Below are 15306 nucleotides of genomic sequence, written 5' to 3'. Positions count from 1 at the left end.
TCATTCCATGTACAATCCACCCTCTGTGTGAAAAAAGTTTCCCCTCTGGTCCCTTTTAGATCTTTCTCCTCTCATCTTAAAAATATACCCCTAGTTCTAAACTTCCCTACCGTAAGAAAGACCTTTGCTAATCACCCTTCATGATTTTATAAATCTCTGTAAGGTTATCCCTCAACCTCCTATGCTCAAGTGAAAAAAGTCCCAGAATATCCAGCCTCTCCTTATAACTGAAACCCTCCAATCCTGGCAACATCCAAGTTAATCTTTTCTGAACCTACTTCAATTTAATATCCTTCCTATAGCAAGGTGACCAGAACCCGACACAGTATTCCAAAAATGGCCTCACTGTCCTGTGCAATCTCAACATGACATCCCAACTCCTATATTCAGTGGTCTGAGCAATGAAGATAAGGGTACTAAATGCCTTCTTAACCACCTGCTTTTATATTGGAACCTATTTGTCACTGCTGAGCCTCTTATTACAGACTGTATCTGTGCATTAAGTTTCAATTCCCACACTCCTTTTAACTTTGCAACCAAAAGGTAATATAAAGAAAGTAATCCAAAAAATGAATCAGTGACACCCTTTGCTCACTTGTATCCCTTGATGACCTGAAAATGTATTTAAGGCCAACAAGAAACCTTATTTAGTTGGTATCATGTATTCATCTCCAGTCTGTCAGGCACATTCTACCTTTTGGGTTATGCAGTGTATAATAAATTGAGTTTAGGGGGTAGAGAGGAAAGTGTGAAGTCCACAACCAAATCAGTTATGATCTTATCAAATGGTGGGTCAGGCTTGAGCAGCTAATTGCCTATTCACACTTCTATTTTGTATATTTGTATGTAATACTGGGAGATCACTGCAGTCATTCTTTTTGAAGAAATCCATCAGCCAATTTTACAGATATTTTTGTTGGAACAAAGAGAGATCTTCTACTCCCTCATCTCCAACCTGATCCCTAGCTCTATTCACACCATCTGATTTGTTAATCTTATGTTAATGTTACCTTTTCTTTTCTGCATTTGAAGAAATAGATTGCATTCCCACATCATAGTTGAATTGCAGAAAAACGTCAGTGTGGCTATGTCTTCCCAACTGGTTGATATCTAAATTTTAGAGTATTCTTTGTCAACCTCTTTTGAACCCAACAATGTTTACCTATCCTAAGTCAGGTGTTCAGGACGCATCCAATGTTCTAATTGTAGAAGAAACGGTGACCGTACACAGCTGAAACTTTGATTCATGTTTCTATTGGGTGTAGCTTGACCTGTGTGGCTGCTTAGAAATGTTGTAATCATGGGAATGTTATTGGCTTTGGAATCTGCCACTTTTCCAAGTGAGTTTTATTTAAAATATCATTGACAGAATGTGGGTGTTGCTGGCAGGTCCAGCATTATTGCCCACACAATGTTTTCCTTGAGAAGATCATGGTGAGCTGCTACCTTGAACCGCTAAAGTCTGTTTGGTGTGGGTACATACACACTGGCATTAGGAGGCAGTTCCAGAATTTTAATGGAGCAACGAGGAATGAACAGTGACATATTTCCAAGTTTGGATGGTGAGTTTCTGTGAATCTGCTGGTGGTGATGTTTCGGTCTGCTGCCTTGTCCTTCTAGATCGTAATAGCTGTGGGTTTGGAGAGTGTTGGCTAAAGAGCCTTGTCAGCATTTCAATAGTACATCTTGTAGATATACACACTGCTGCTGCTGAGTGCTCATGATCGAGTGTGAATGTGTATGGATATTGTGCCAATCAAGCAGGCTGATCTTCCCTGGATGGAGTGGAAAGCTTCTTGTGTATTGTTGCATTTATCCAGGCAAGTGGTTGAATTTTGCATCTCAGCTGTGCCTTGTAAACATCGAAAATGGGAGCTGGAGTAGGCCACTTGGCCCTTCAAGCATGCTTCACCATTCATCGCGATGATGGCTGATCATCCAACTCAATGGCTTGTTCTTGCTTTTTCCCCATATCCTTTGATCCCTTTAGCCCCAAGTGCTTTAACCAATGCCTTGACTGCTTTTTGTGGTAGGGAATTCCACAGGCTCACCAATCTTGATTAAGAAAGTTCTCTTCTTCTCAGCCATAAGCACTTTCCCTGGTATCCTTAGACTATGACCCCTGGTTCTAGATTTCCCATCATCAGGAACGTCCTTCCTGCATCTGCATTGACTAGTCCGATTAGAATTTTGTAGGTTTTTACAAGATCGTTCCTCATTTTTCTGAACTGCAGCAAAAATAATTAGAATCAATTCAACCTTTCCTTCAACAACAATCCTGCAATCCCAGAAATTTATTGATTTCAGAGTGGGAGTTGAGTTAATTATTGCAAGATTCCTTGTCTGTGCTCTGCTCTTGTAGCTAGTCCAGTAATGGTAATGGTAATCCCCGGTTGTTATTGTACAAAGTTCAGTGATAATGCTATTGAATGTCAAAGGGCTAGACTCTCTCTTGTTGGAGATAATCATTTCCTGGCTCTTGTGTGATGCATGTTTTAATTTCTACTTGTCAGCCAAAGTTAAGATGGGTGGTAAGAAAAATGAAATATAATTATAGAAAATTGACATGCTAACTTCGAATTTTCCATTGGCTACGGATAAAAGCTGTGCACCTCACAACTCTGGTTGTTTTACAGGTAGTAAGTCTGGTGCTTATCGATTATAAATCTATAGGTGGCTGTGCTAAATAAGATAAAATGAGATTAAAGGCCTGCTCTGAGAATGTGCCATAATTCCAGTGTAACAGGTACCTTGAATGTTAAGTTTCTGTGTTTTTTCTTCCATCCTTCACTATTTCAGGTGGTATTCCGTGGTGGGGATGGATCTCTGCAGGTCCTCCCACCACTTATTGATGTCATTCCTGAAGCCAGGCTCAATCTCGTTATTTACTACCTCCGGCAAGGTAGGTACTGTTCTCCACGAGATAAACAGCAAACACTATCACTGCTGTAGGTCTAAATTCTTGTCCTAACTTGTCCATCAGCCCCTTGATTTTAACAAAGATTTAAGTGATCCTATCCACTTCTTTATGCATGCTTTAACTTTTGTTCTTTTATGAGTAAGATTTGTGGTGTAGATAGTAACTAATCCATTGTCAATGCTAATATGTTAGGTACCAGGAAGAGATAAATGGGTCGTTTTCAGATTGGCATGCAGAAACTAGTGGAATGCCACAGGGATCAGTGTTGGGATCTCACCGATATATGATCTATGTCAGTGACTTGAATGAAGAAGCTCAAAGTATGGCAGCTAAGTTTGTTGATTATACCAAAATATGAAGTAAGCTATTTTGAATCTACAAAGGGTTATAAATAGATGAAGTGAGTGGGTAAAAATTTAGTAGATGGTGTATAATGTGAGAAAATATGAACTTCTTCACTTTGACAGAAAGAATTGAGGTTGTGTTACTGAGGGATCTTGGTGCCCTTGTACTTGAGTCAAAAAAGATCAAAATACAGGTACAGCATTTGCCTTTTAGGAAGGCAAATGGAAAGTTTTTGCTTATTGCAAGGGAGTGTACCTTTTAAAAGAAAAGGATTTTTTGCTGCATCTGTACAATGCCTCATTAAGAGCACATCTAGAGTACTGTGCATAATTTTGGTCTCTTTGTTTGATGGATGATATAATTGTTTTCAAAACAGTCTAGAGAATGTTTAGTCGTCTAATTATTTGGATGAAAGGCTTAATTTATGAGAAAAGGTTGAATGGGTTGGACCTGTGTCCAATGAAGTTAAAAGAATAAGAAGTGATCTTACTGAAATATCAAACTCCCTGAGGATCTTATATGGAACAAAGCAGGTGCCTGTTTCCCTTTCTCAGATAAACTAGCATTAAGGGACACAATTGAAAAATAAGAGGTGTCCGTTCTAAGATGGAGAAGAAGAAAAACATTGAATCTGTAGAATTCTCTTCCACTGAAAGCAGTTGAGGCTGGGGTTATTGAATTTATTCAAGGCAAAGTAAGATAAGCTTTTGATAGACAATGGAGTTGAGGGTTATGAAAGTCAGCCATGTAAGTGGAATTAAGACCACAATCAGATCATCCACGAACTTATGGAACGGTAGAGCGCTTAAGTCCTATATTCGTATTCCATTTTTCTTCCCTCTGTTTCCTTACCACACTCCATAAGGCTCTTTGCAAACATATTCTTTTACTTGATTAAACTTGAATTAATTTCCCGCTTCTCGTCCTCCATCACCATGGCAATCTACTTCTGCCTCCCTATCATTGTCCATCTCTGCCCTTGCCTCAATCTGTCTAGTGCTGGAACCCACACCCACACTGTTAATACCTCGAGACTTCACAATTCTATTAATGTCCAGCCAGCTACCTGTTTTCCACTTTCCATAAACTTGAACTCATCCAGAACTCTGTTCCTCACAATATACTCAATGAGAAGGAAATTGAATATTGGCCTTTTATTGCTTGAAGTTTATAGTTTAAAAACCATGAAGTTTTGTTGTAAGTGTACAGGTATGGGTGAGGCTGTGCGTGGAGACTGTGTATAGTTTTGATCATTGTATTTAAAAAGTAATATACTGGAATTGGAGGCTGTTCAAAAGACATTCACTAAGCTGATTTCTGGAATGAAGGGGTTGATTTATCAAGAATAGCTAAATAAGTTTGACTTTTATTCATCAGAATTTGGAAGATTGAACAGTGACCTTATTGAAATATACAAAATTCTGAGGAGGCTTAACAGGGTAGATGTTATTAAGATGTTTCTGGGGGATCTTGGGCTAGGGAAAATAGTTATAGAATAAGGAGTCACTCATTTAAAACTGAAATGTGAAGGGATTTCTTCTCCCAAGGGGAAGTTAATATTGGGAATTCTCCACTCCAGAGAGTTGTGGAGATGAGATATCTGAAAGCATTTAAAGACGAAGTAAGTACATTTTTGAAATATTGGAGTTGACATACAGTCATAAAGATGTACAGCATGGAAACAGACCCTTCGGCCCTACCCATCCACTCTAATCCCACCTGCCAGCTCCTGGCCCATATCCTTCCAAACCCATCCTATTCATATACCCATCCAAATGCCTCTTAAATGTTGCGATTGTGCCAGCCTCCACCACTTCCACTGGCAGCTCATTCCATAAACACATCACCCTCTGCGTGAAAATGTTGCCCCTTAGGTCTCTTTTATATCTTTCCCCTCTCACCCTAAATCTATGCCCTCTAATTATAAACTCCCCCACCCCAGGGAAAACACTTTGCCTATTTATCCTATCCATGCCCCTCATAATTTTATAAACATCTATAAGGTCACCCCTCAGCCTCTAACGCTCCAGGGAAAACAGCCCCAGCCTGTTCAGCCTCTTCCTATAGCTCAAATCCTCCAACCCGGGCAACATCCTTGTAAATCTTTTCTGAACCCTTTCAAGTTTCACAACATCTTTCCGATAGGAAGGAGACCAGAAATGCATGCAATATTCCAACAATGGTCTAACCAATGTCCTGTACAGCCGCAGCATGACCTCCCAACTCCTGTACTCAATACTCTGACCAATAAAGGAAAGCATACCAAACGTCTTCTTCACTATGCTATCTACCTGTGACTCCACTTTCAAGGAGCTATGAACCTTCACTCCAAGGTCTCTTTGTTCAGCAACACTCTCTAGGACCTTACCATTAAGTGTATAAGTCCTGCTAAGATTTGCTTTCCCAAAATGCAGCACCTCGCATTTGTCTGAATTAAACTCCATCTGCCACTTCTCAGCCCATTGGCCCATCTGGTCCAGATCCTGTTGTAATCTGAGGTAACCCTCTTCGCTGTCCAGTGTGAAAGAAGATTTGAGGCCTAGTGTAATACTGGTGATCTTGTTTGATGGCAGAACATGCTTTTGGGGCTGAATGGCCACTCTTGCTCCTATTTCTCAGATTCTTATTTCTCATCAAGCCCTGTTGACCTGTTATTCCTGCGCTCACTGGCACACCTCGGTTCCTGGTTCAGCAAAGTCTCAATTTCAAAATTTTCTACAATATTGCCCTTCTTTCTCTGTAACCTCTTCAAGCTCCAGAATCTTCCTATGTATCTCCTCCACTCTGGCCTCTTGAGCAACCCTGATTTATTCACTCCTCCATTGATAGTGGTACTTTGAACTGCCCTAGAATTTCCTTGCTAATTGTATCCACTTACTTAATTCCCTCTCCTCACATCTTTGAACACATTTTGACTGTCTGTTTTATTATCCCCTTATGTGGCTTGGTGTCAAATTTTATTTGATCATTGTTTCTATTAACACCTTTTTATGTTGAAGTTGCTAGACTAAAGCAAGATTTTATTTTGTTGGAAAAACCCCCTTGAGAAACAATTCCTAATATTTCTTTGGCATTATTGACTGATTCCAAATGACTTGATTTCTTTTAAAAAAAACATTCATGCAGCCAATTTTTGAGATATAAGGAGTTGTTTTGGTATCTCTGCCTCTGTAACTAAACTGTCCATTCCTGACATTGTTAATGTAATATATTTAGTCTGTTATCACCTAAAACTGACAGTTGTGTCAATCAACAGTTAGTGAGTGAAGTTATGAAGGAATGTGACAAAAATGAACTGCTACATTTTTAAGTGCTACTGGTAAATAAACAATCCTTGCCCCATGTTCTTTTGACAGAGCTGTATTCTGACGTGTTTTCAGCAGCACAGTCCTGATCAAGATCTTACTCTGCTTATACTTTACCCTTTCCTGGCTTCATGTTAAAATCAGCTGATGTGTAAGGACAAAGATTCTATGTATCTCCTGGTGTCTTACTTCATCTGGGGTCAACAGTCGGCCAGATATGTGAATTTAGGGAATCCATAATCTTCCGATTCAAGCTAAGGCCCAAGAGTATAACCTGAATTTTATGTCTTTGAGTTGACCATCTAATATGACTGATTTTATTCCACCTTTTGCTTTTCCTGTTTATCTGTAGTTATCTCATTTGCTAATACTCATAACTTGTTACAGATGATGTACAGGAGGCCTATAATCTTATCAAGGACCTGGAGCCAACAACTCCTCAGGTAAGTAGACTTCGTAAGTTTTTATGCAGTACAGCCTATTTACAACTAATTATCAATGACTGGACAGCTAGAAACAGTGAGGATCTGTCATGCTGTCATGTGCTTGGTTAGTGAATCAAAAGTGTTTTGTTCCCATACCAATTTTGTTCATATTTTAAATTAGATATGAAATGATAGAGTGTGTATAAAAGCTAAGAATTCAATGAAATCTGATTTCCAAATGCCTGCTTTCTGCATGTGCCTTGAGAGAGGAACTGGAAAAACATTGCCACAGTATTTTAGGGTCTTTTATTAGGCATTAGTCAAAAAAACCCAGATTAACCAAAATATATCCTTTAGGTTTTGTCTTTTCTGTCTTGATCAAATTCCACCCAATGCAAACTGTAAAAAAGGCTCTTGGTGCTCGATTTACACAAAATAATGCAACTCCTGCTCTTAACACCTGGCAAACTTTCAATTCCTTAAACTTTCAGCTTCTCCACAGTTCCTAGCTTCTCACCATTTTCTCTGGTTACCATGAATAATTTAGTATTCAACTGTGGGCACACGAAGAGCAAATTCGTAATTCTTATGTTCAGCATTTCCTCCAATTACTTAACACCAGCATTAAAATGACAATGTATTTTAAGGAGATTAGCATTTCCATTATGGTAGTAGAGGGAGAAATGTTAAGAGAATACTTTATGTTTGTTCATTTCCACCATAGTAAAAAATGCCTCATCTGTTCCTCCAATACAGTTAAATATGCTTCGCTGATATAGTAACTTTAAAAAAATCAGCTATAATTCAGAACTGATAATAACTTGCATTTGTGTGGTACATTTAACATGGTAGAACATCACAAGGAATTTCACAACAAAATGACTAGTCAAAACTTGCCACTGAGCCACATAAAGGATTGGTTGAAGGCAGGTGGGACAAGTTTAGCTTGGGATTACGTTTGGCATGGACTGGTTGGACTGAAGACTCTGTTCCCGTGTTGTATGGCTCTGAGTGTTCCTCAAGGAGCAATTTAAAGGAGGAAAGAAAGATAGCGAACAAAAGAAGTTCAGAAAGTGAATTTCAGAGTTGAAGGCACTGCTGTTAATGGGTGGCATTGAAAATTGGGCAGGAGGCCAATTGTAGTGTAGAAATCTCTGGGAATTTATAGTCTAAGTGGAGGTTACAGATATATAGTGGAGGGGACACAGTGTTGGAATTTGAATTTAAGAATACAGATTTAAAATTGAGATCTTGCTGAATTGTGAATCACTATATCTCTGTGATCCCATGTTCACTAAGTGAACAAGATTTTACATGAGTAAGGATACAAACAGCAGAGATTTGATTGATTTCAAGAATTTCAAGGGTAAATGGTGGAAGTTCACTGACAGAAGCAGAGCACTGACTGGTCTTGAAGTAACAAAGGCATCGGTGGAGTTTTCAGTGGCAGATGAGCAGAAATTGTGACAGAAATGCACTATGTTATGAAGGTGGAAATGGGCAGTCATGGTGATGGAGAAGAAATAGAATCGGAAGCTCAAATCCTCATTAATTAGAATGCTATAGTTACAGAGTTTAAGGCTAAATCAGACTGTTGTGAGGGAGAGAAATGAAGTCGATTCTTAGTATAAGATGTTTGTGACAGAGACAGAAGACAGTAGCCTTAGTCATTGCATTGTTTATTTAGAAAAAGTGAGGACTACAGATGTTGGAGATCAGAGTCAAGAGTGTGCTGCTGGAAAACACAACAGGTCAGGCAGCTTCTGAGGAGCAGGAGAATCGGCGTTTTGGAGAAGAGCCCTTCATCAGGAATGTTTATTTGGAAGCAATTTCTGTTCATCTAATCCTGCAGTCTGACAAGCAGTATAACCAAGTTCAGACTGCAGAAGTAAATCAAACAATTAAAGCACTTTCGGTAATCTTAAATTCAAGCATTAACATGCATTGCATTTTGCCTCATCAATTTTCCATAATGATATGAAATATGAGTAAAATCAAATTACTACAAATGTTGGAAAGCTGAAACAAGGACAGAGTGCAGAAGAAATGTAACAAGTCAGCAGCATCTATGGAGAGAGAAATAGATTGAATGTTTTGAGTTTAGTATGACTCTTCTTTGGAACGGAAAGGTTTTGGAAAATTGTTCTTTTCTCTACTTTTGACAGAAGCAGAGGCCCAGACCCAAAGATAAAGGTATCGTTAATGGTAGAGAAAGAGAAAGACAAGTATAAAATTAGTGTAAATTTAAGTGTGAAAGGAAGACATTGGGTCTTTACTCTTGAGAGGAAGGTAAACAAGACACGCCTCTGGGGGAGTGGGTGGAGAGAATGCAAGAAAAATAGAGAACAGGCACAAAATATGGTCAGTTTCTGAAGTTATGAATTCAATATTGAGATCTCAAGGCTGTAAAGTGCCTAAGTGGAGCATGAGATGCTTTTCCGTTTTCTTATGTTGTGCTTTGTTGGAACATTGTAGCAGACCCAAGGCAGAAATATGTGAGAGGAAGATGGTTTAATGGCAAGCAACTGTGAGGTCAGGGTCATTCCTACAAACACAGCAGCAGTGTTCCACATACCAGTCACCCAGTCAAATTTATGAGAGTCTTTTGAAGAAGCCTGAATCAGAATGGATAGGAAAGAACAAATAGATGTGTTGGATTTGGACTTCCAGAAGGCATTCAACAAGGTACCTCAGAAAGGTTCATTCATAAGGTAAGAGCCTGTGGTAGGATATTGGCATGGATAGAGAATTCGCTAATGGAAAGGAAACAGGACCAGAGATAAAGGGGTTCTTTTTCAGGTTGTCAACCTCTAACCAGTGGAGATCCACAGGAATCAGTGCTGGGATCACAACTGTTTACAGTATATTTTAATGACTTGGAGGAAGGAAACAAATATTCTTCAACCAAATATACAGAAGACACAAAAATATGTGGAAATGCAAGTTGTAAAGGGAATGTGAACTGTTGACAAAGAGATATTTATAGGTTAAGTAAGTGGTCAAAAAGTTGGGAAATGGAGCACAAATTGGAGAAAATGTGCATTTCATTTTGTAAGGGTGAATAAAATTGTATATTTAATTGAAGAATAGCTGCAGAAGGCCACAGCATAAAGAAATGTGAGAGTACTGTAGTGATTGTGACAAGGTCAAGCAGTCGTACCTCATTGTTACAACTCAGGGTAAATCCCTCTGCTAATTTAAAACCTGCAACTCAGAAAAGATTTATACCGTGCAGTAATCTGTGAAAATTTGAGAGGTTAAGAACTATTTAAAGTAAAAATTAACAACTTTATTTCTTAAAGTGTAACAGAGAATATTCAACTAACAACTATTTACAACTCCTTCCTCAAACCTATCTTTTACCTTCCTTTCTATAAAAGCAGTCTGATAAAACTCCCAATTAAGATTTACAGAACAGAACTACTAATCTCAAAACCAGGCAGCTTTTGGTTCTTCTCTGTATTCCTGTCTTCTTTTCTTCTTGGGTATTCTGCTTTACTGGTTACTGATCGACAAAGGTACCATTAAGAGAGCTATTCTCTGGGCAGTTTACTGATGATGGCTTGGCAGTTCTTCTCCCAACTGTTCAATTTTCCCCGGTGTTATACCCCCCAAAGCATTAGATTATGTCACTGGCTTTTAAGATTGTCAGTATACTAAATTCAAACTTGATTGGGATTTGGGATTTTTGGGGTATAATTTAAACTGATTGGCCAAATTCAAATTTGTTTTTGTCTTATAGCAACTCTGCCAGTGTTATCTGTTCTGAACCAAATGTTACTTTGTAAATTCTACAGCACTCAACGTGCTTGCCAAGACCTGCCCTCTTTTGAAGGTACAGCACACTGTTACACCTTCATAACATCATAGAAGTGAATCTTTAAAGGGTTCAGAAAAGATTTATAAGGATGTTGCCAGGATTGCAGGATTGAGCTATAGGGTGAGGCTGAATAGACTGGGGCTATTTTCCCTGGAGTGTCAGGGGCGGAGGGGTGATCATATAGAGGTTTATAAAAGCATAAGGTGCAAAAATAGGGTGAATAGATGAGGTTTTTTCTCTGTGGTGGGGGAGTTCAAAACTTGAGGGCATAGATTTAAGGTGAGAGGGGAAAGATTTAAAAGAGATCTAAGGAGCAAATTTTCACACAGAGGGTGGTGCATGTATGGAATGAGCTACCAAAGAAAGTGGTGGAGGCTGGTACAATTACAATATTTAAAAGGTATCTGGTTGGGTGTTCGAATATTGAAGGGTTTAGAGGGATATGGGCAAAATGCTGGCACATGGGACTAGTTATCTGGTTGGCATGGATAAATTGGGCCGACATCTGTGCTGTATATCTTTATGACTCCATGACTATAGTTAAAATACAAACAAAGAGGAATTTAGAATAACTTAACCGAGTAATAGATACAGTATCTATGATGAATTAACTGTTTCAGTGGAGTAACATCCCATAAACCCTTTGGCAAAAAGACACATTCAGACACAGTTTTTTACATGGAGTTCTCCAATCCAGGTGAAGAAAAATATCAAGAGGAAGTTCAGAGACAATAGCTTCTAGGAATCATTCACTGAAGCCTCCAATTCTTTTGAGACCCCAAAGGCTTCTGCTGCTTAAAGCTAAGAACTAGAAAACCTGGTCTGTGAGAGCTGGCCACACCCAGGCTGCTTCTATTGTTCCAACTTTAAAAAAAACCCAAAGCCTAATAAATTGTTTACTCAAGTTGTCTTCAATAGCTAGTTCAGCACCTTTGCCTTTCAGCCTCTCTTCAAAAAGGATAAAAATAACCTTTTAAAGTGACAGCATCGTCATAGCCCTGACTGACAGACAGGAGCAGGAGCGTCAGACATCTGTTCTCTCATGAGAGGTACGTCTGAGGGAGCTGGATCAGTGTTAAGAACTCCCCACATGTAAATAAAGGATGTGACTTAGTGACGGATACCAGCCTCTAGACAGCCATTTCAGGAACACAAAAACACATAAAGCTAGCACACAGGTATGAAAAGCAAATCTGTGTATGCAGAAAATCTGAAACAAAAACTGAAGTTGCTATAGAAACTCAGCAAGTCTGGTGGCATCTGTGGAGAAAAAGCAGAGTCAACTAAAGGATCAATGGACCTGAAACATTGACTCTGCTTTCTCTCCACAGATGCTCCCACACCTGCTGAGTTTCTCCAGCAGTGTTTGTTTTTGTAACACACATGTGCAACAGGTAATCAGCAAGTCAAATGGAATGTTGGCTCTTGTTTCAAATGGGTTGACGTATAAGAGTAGGGAAATCCTACTGCAAAAGTAGAAGGTGCTGATGAGTCCATATCTGGAGTACATTGCGCAGTTTTAGCCTTATATGAATAATAATTTCATCGGGGGGAGTTCACTAAAGGCTACCTGATATGGACAGACTATCTTATGTGCAAAGGCAAAATAGGTTGGGAGTCTACTCATTGGAGTTTGAAGAATGAGAGGTGATCTTGTTGAAACATATCAGTTCTAATGAAGCTTGACAGGGTAAATGCTAAGAGGATGTTTCCCTTGATTGGAGAGTTTATGATCAGAGGGCATAGTCTGAGAATAAAAGGGTGTCCATTCAAGACTGAGATAAGGAGGAATTTCTTCTTTGTGGGTTGAGAGTCTCCTTGTCACAGAGAGTTGTAAGGACGGAGTCCTTGTCTATATTTAAAGTTGAGACAGACAGGCGGGCGTTGAAGGAAAGCAGATGTGAGTCGGCCAGGATCTTGTTGAGTGGTGGAGTAACCTCGAGGGGCCAAATGACCTACTGCTGCTCCTACATTTTATGGTCTTGTCGTCTGCATTTGGTCTCACCAATGTAAAGGAGACAGCAGTGAACAGTACTTCACCTTTCTGTTGCCCTGGCCTCTACCAATGTCAAAATTGTAAAGAAAACTCAATTTTCCAACATCTTTCAGTTCTGAAGAGGTGTTATATCAGACTTGAAATGTTAACTGTGTTTCTCCACAGATGTTTTTCTCTCTCCTCCAGATCTGCCGAGTTTCTCAAGCATTTTGTGTGCTTAATTACAAGGATGGGCAGTATAAGCCAAATTTATGCAATCTTGGAATATAGAAAATTTAGGAATGATTTGATTAATGTATTTATAATGTTAAAAGGATGGATACAAAAGGCTGAATCTTAGCTTTTTTTTTTGTTGAAGGGCAAACCACACTGAGTTTGTTGGAGGGAATCTTAATGCAAGGCCACATGGGCTTTCTTGTTGAGTCTGATTCAGCTTGATGCATTAATTGCCATTGTGCTCCTATGGCATGTGTCATATCTGATTTCAGTCCCATTATACTGGGTCAAAAATAGTAATTACTGGAAAAACTCAGCAAGTCTGGCAGCATCTGTGGAAAGAAATCAGTCCTGAGGAAGAGTCACTTGACCCGAAATATTAACTTTCATTTCTCTCCACAGATGCTGCTAGATCTGCTGAGCTTTTCCAGCAATTTGTTTTTATCTCAGATTTACAGCATCTGCAGTTCTTTCGGCTATTAAACTGTGTGTTGTTCCCAAAACAACTTACCATTCATTGGTAATATGGAATTAACTGGTATCTCTGGTGCATGTGCCTTCTCATTGTGTACTGAGACAAGCACTGTCACTCCTGAACCCTGGGCGGTTACTGACTATTATCCTGGCCAATGGCAGACCACGGTTAATCAGCATTCCACTTTGGAGCTTCAAAAGTGCTCACTCTTCCTCCAGGACCAGCAATGCAGGTATTAAATCATGACAATCTAATCCAAGGTTGCCACCCAGATTGAAACCATGTGGAGGAATGCCCAGCATCATAAGAAGGAAGTCAATGCCTTCTTCCCTCCACCAACATAAGTAATTCAAATCTCTCCGATACCTTATTACACCTTATACCATTCTTATTTCCTGCAACATCTTCCTCACTTGTTCTTACCTAACCCGTGACATCGCTCACTCTACATGCCCTCTGTGCTGTGTGCTCACTTTCTTGGGACACCTCCCCACCTGCGCTGACTGTAATATCTGTGTCACCCACTTTCATCCTCCACGATACCCGCCCCTTTCTCATTCAAACAATAAAACAGCCCACAGTATAGCAGAAAGAATCATGACAGGTGCTCTGCCTGTTTGGTTCCTCACCCCTTATGAGAGCAGGCCAGGACTGGAATCACATTACTGTGCTGGGAATACCTGAATGAAGGCTATCCCCACTAATGACTGAGATCTGCTGACAATTATGAAAGCCTCCTGGTTTAATATCTGCACTAAACAGCATGGAAAACTAGTAGTAGGCTGATAACTCTGGCTGAAGAAGCAAGGCAAGAATGCTTATTTTATTATGTCTTACCTACCTGAACTTTATCTGTCACTGGACCTGACTTCACATAGACTATGCCTGTTGGCCATGCAGGGTTGCCATGAGGTTTCTACACAAAATATCATCTCCTGAAGTAAACTATCTCTCATTTGGCAGAGTCTTCTGTCTGCATTGATGTTTGTTTCTGATGCTGTTTCACCATTATGTCCGCGAAGATCGGATTTAACTTGGTGTGAAGTCTTCTCCCCATTAGCAAATGTTCTGTTGTTATTTCCTTAATAACTGATTCCAATAATTTTACAACAATAGATGTTAGGCTAATTGGCTGATAGCTCTTTATCTCCCTCCCTTTTTAGTATAGGGGTGTCACGTTTGCAGTTTTACAGTCCTCCAGAATGCTTCTCCAGAATCCAATGATTTTTGAAAATTGCAAGCAATGCACTTAGAACAAAGAACAATGCAGCACAGGAACAGGTCCTTTAGCCTTCTAAGCCTGTGTTAATACATTTTGCCCTTCCATACTAAAACTGTCTTCACTTGGAGGATCTATAGTCCCCCTATTCTTTTCCTGTTCATGTATTCGTCCAGGTTCTTCTTAATGCTGCTACTGTGTCTGACAGTGCATTCCAGACACTCACCACCTTTTGCATATAAAAAAAACTTGCCTTGCACATGTGTTTTTAAACCCCACACCACCCAATGCCACGCACCTTGAACCTGTGTCCCCTCCACCCTGGAAAAAACCTCATAGTCTCGACTCTATCCATGTCATTCACAATCTTGTAAACTTCTATCAAGTTGCCCCTCAACCTCCTGTGTTCCAGTAAAAACAAACCAATCTATCCAACCTTTCGTCACAGCTAAAATCCCCCACACCAGGCAACATGCTGGTAAACCTTGTCTGTACCCTCTCCAAAGTATCCACATCCTTCTGGCAGTGTAGTAATCAGAACTGTACATAGTATTCCAAATGTGACCTAACTAGTGTTCAATAAAG

The 15306-nt window shown here is 39.6% G+C and overlaps 1 protein-coding gene across 2 annotated transcripts in view; it reads left to right on the top strand.

Annotated features, from left to right (window-relative positions):
* Positions 1-15306, top strand: part of ift56 (intraflagellar transport 56) — a 97570-nt gene that overhangs the window by 44110 nt on the left and 38154 nt on the right. For both annotated transcript variants that reach the window (XM_072588483.1, XM_072588484.1), the window contains 2 exons: positions 2800-2902; positions 6958-7013. In XM_072588483.1, the coding sequence (XP_072444584.1) occupies positions 2800-2902; positions 6958-7013 (159 nt within the window). The remainder of the gene's footprint in view (positions 1-2799; positions 2903-6957; positions 7014-15306) is intronic.

Source organism: Chiloscyllium punctatum, chromosome 18 (assembly GCF_047496795.1).
Source record: "Chiloscyllium punctatum isolate Juve2018m chromosome 18, sChiPun1.3, whole genome shotgun sequence".
Lineage (NCBI taxonomy): Eukaryota > Metazoa > Chordata > Chondrichthyes > Orectolobiformes > Hemiscylliidae > Chiloscyllium > Chiloscyllium punctatum.
The sequence above is the reverse complement of the archived record's forward strand: the minus strand, read 5'-3'. Positions and strand labels throughout refer to the sequence as shown.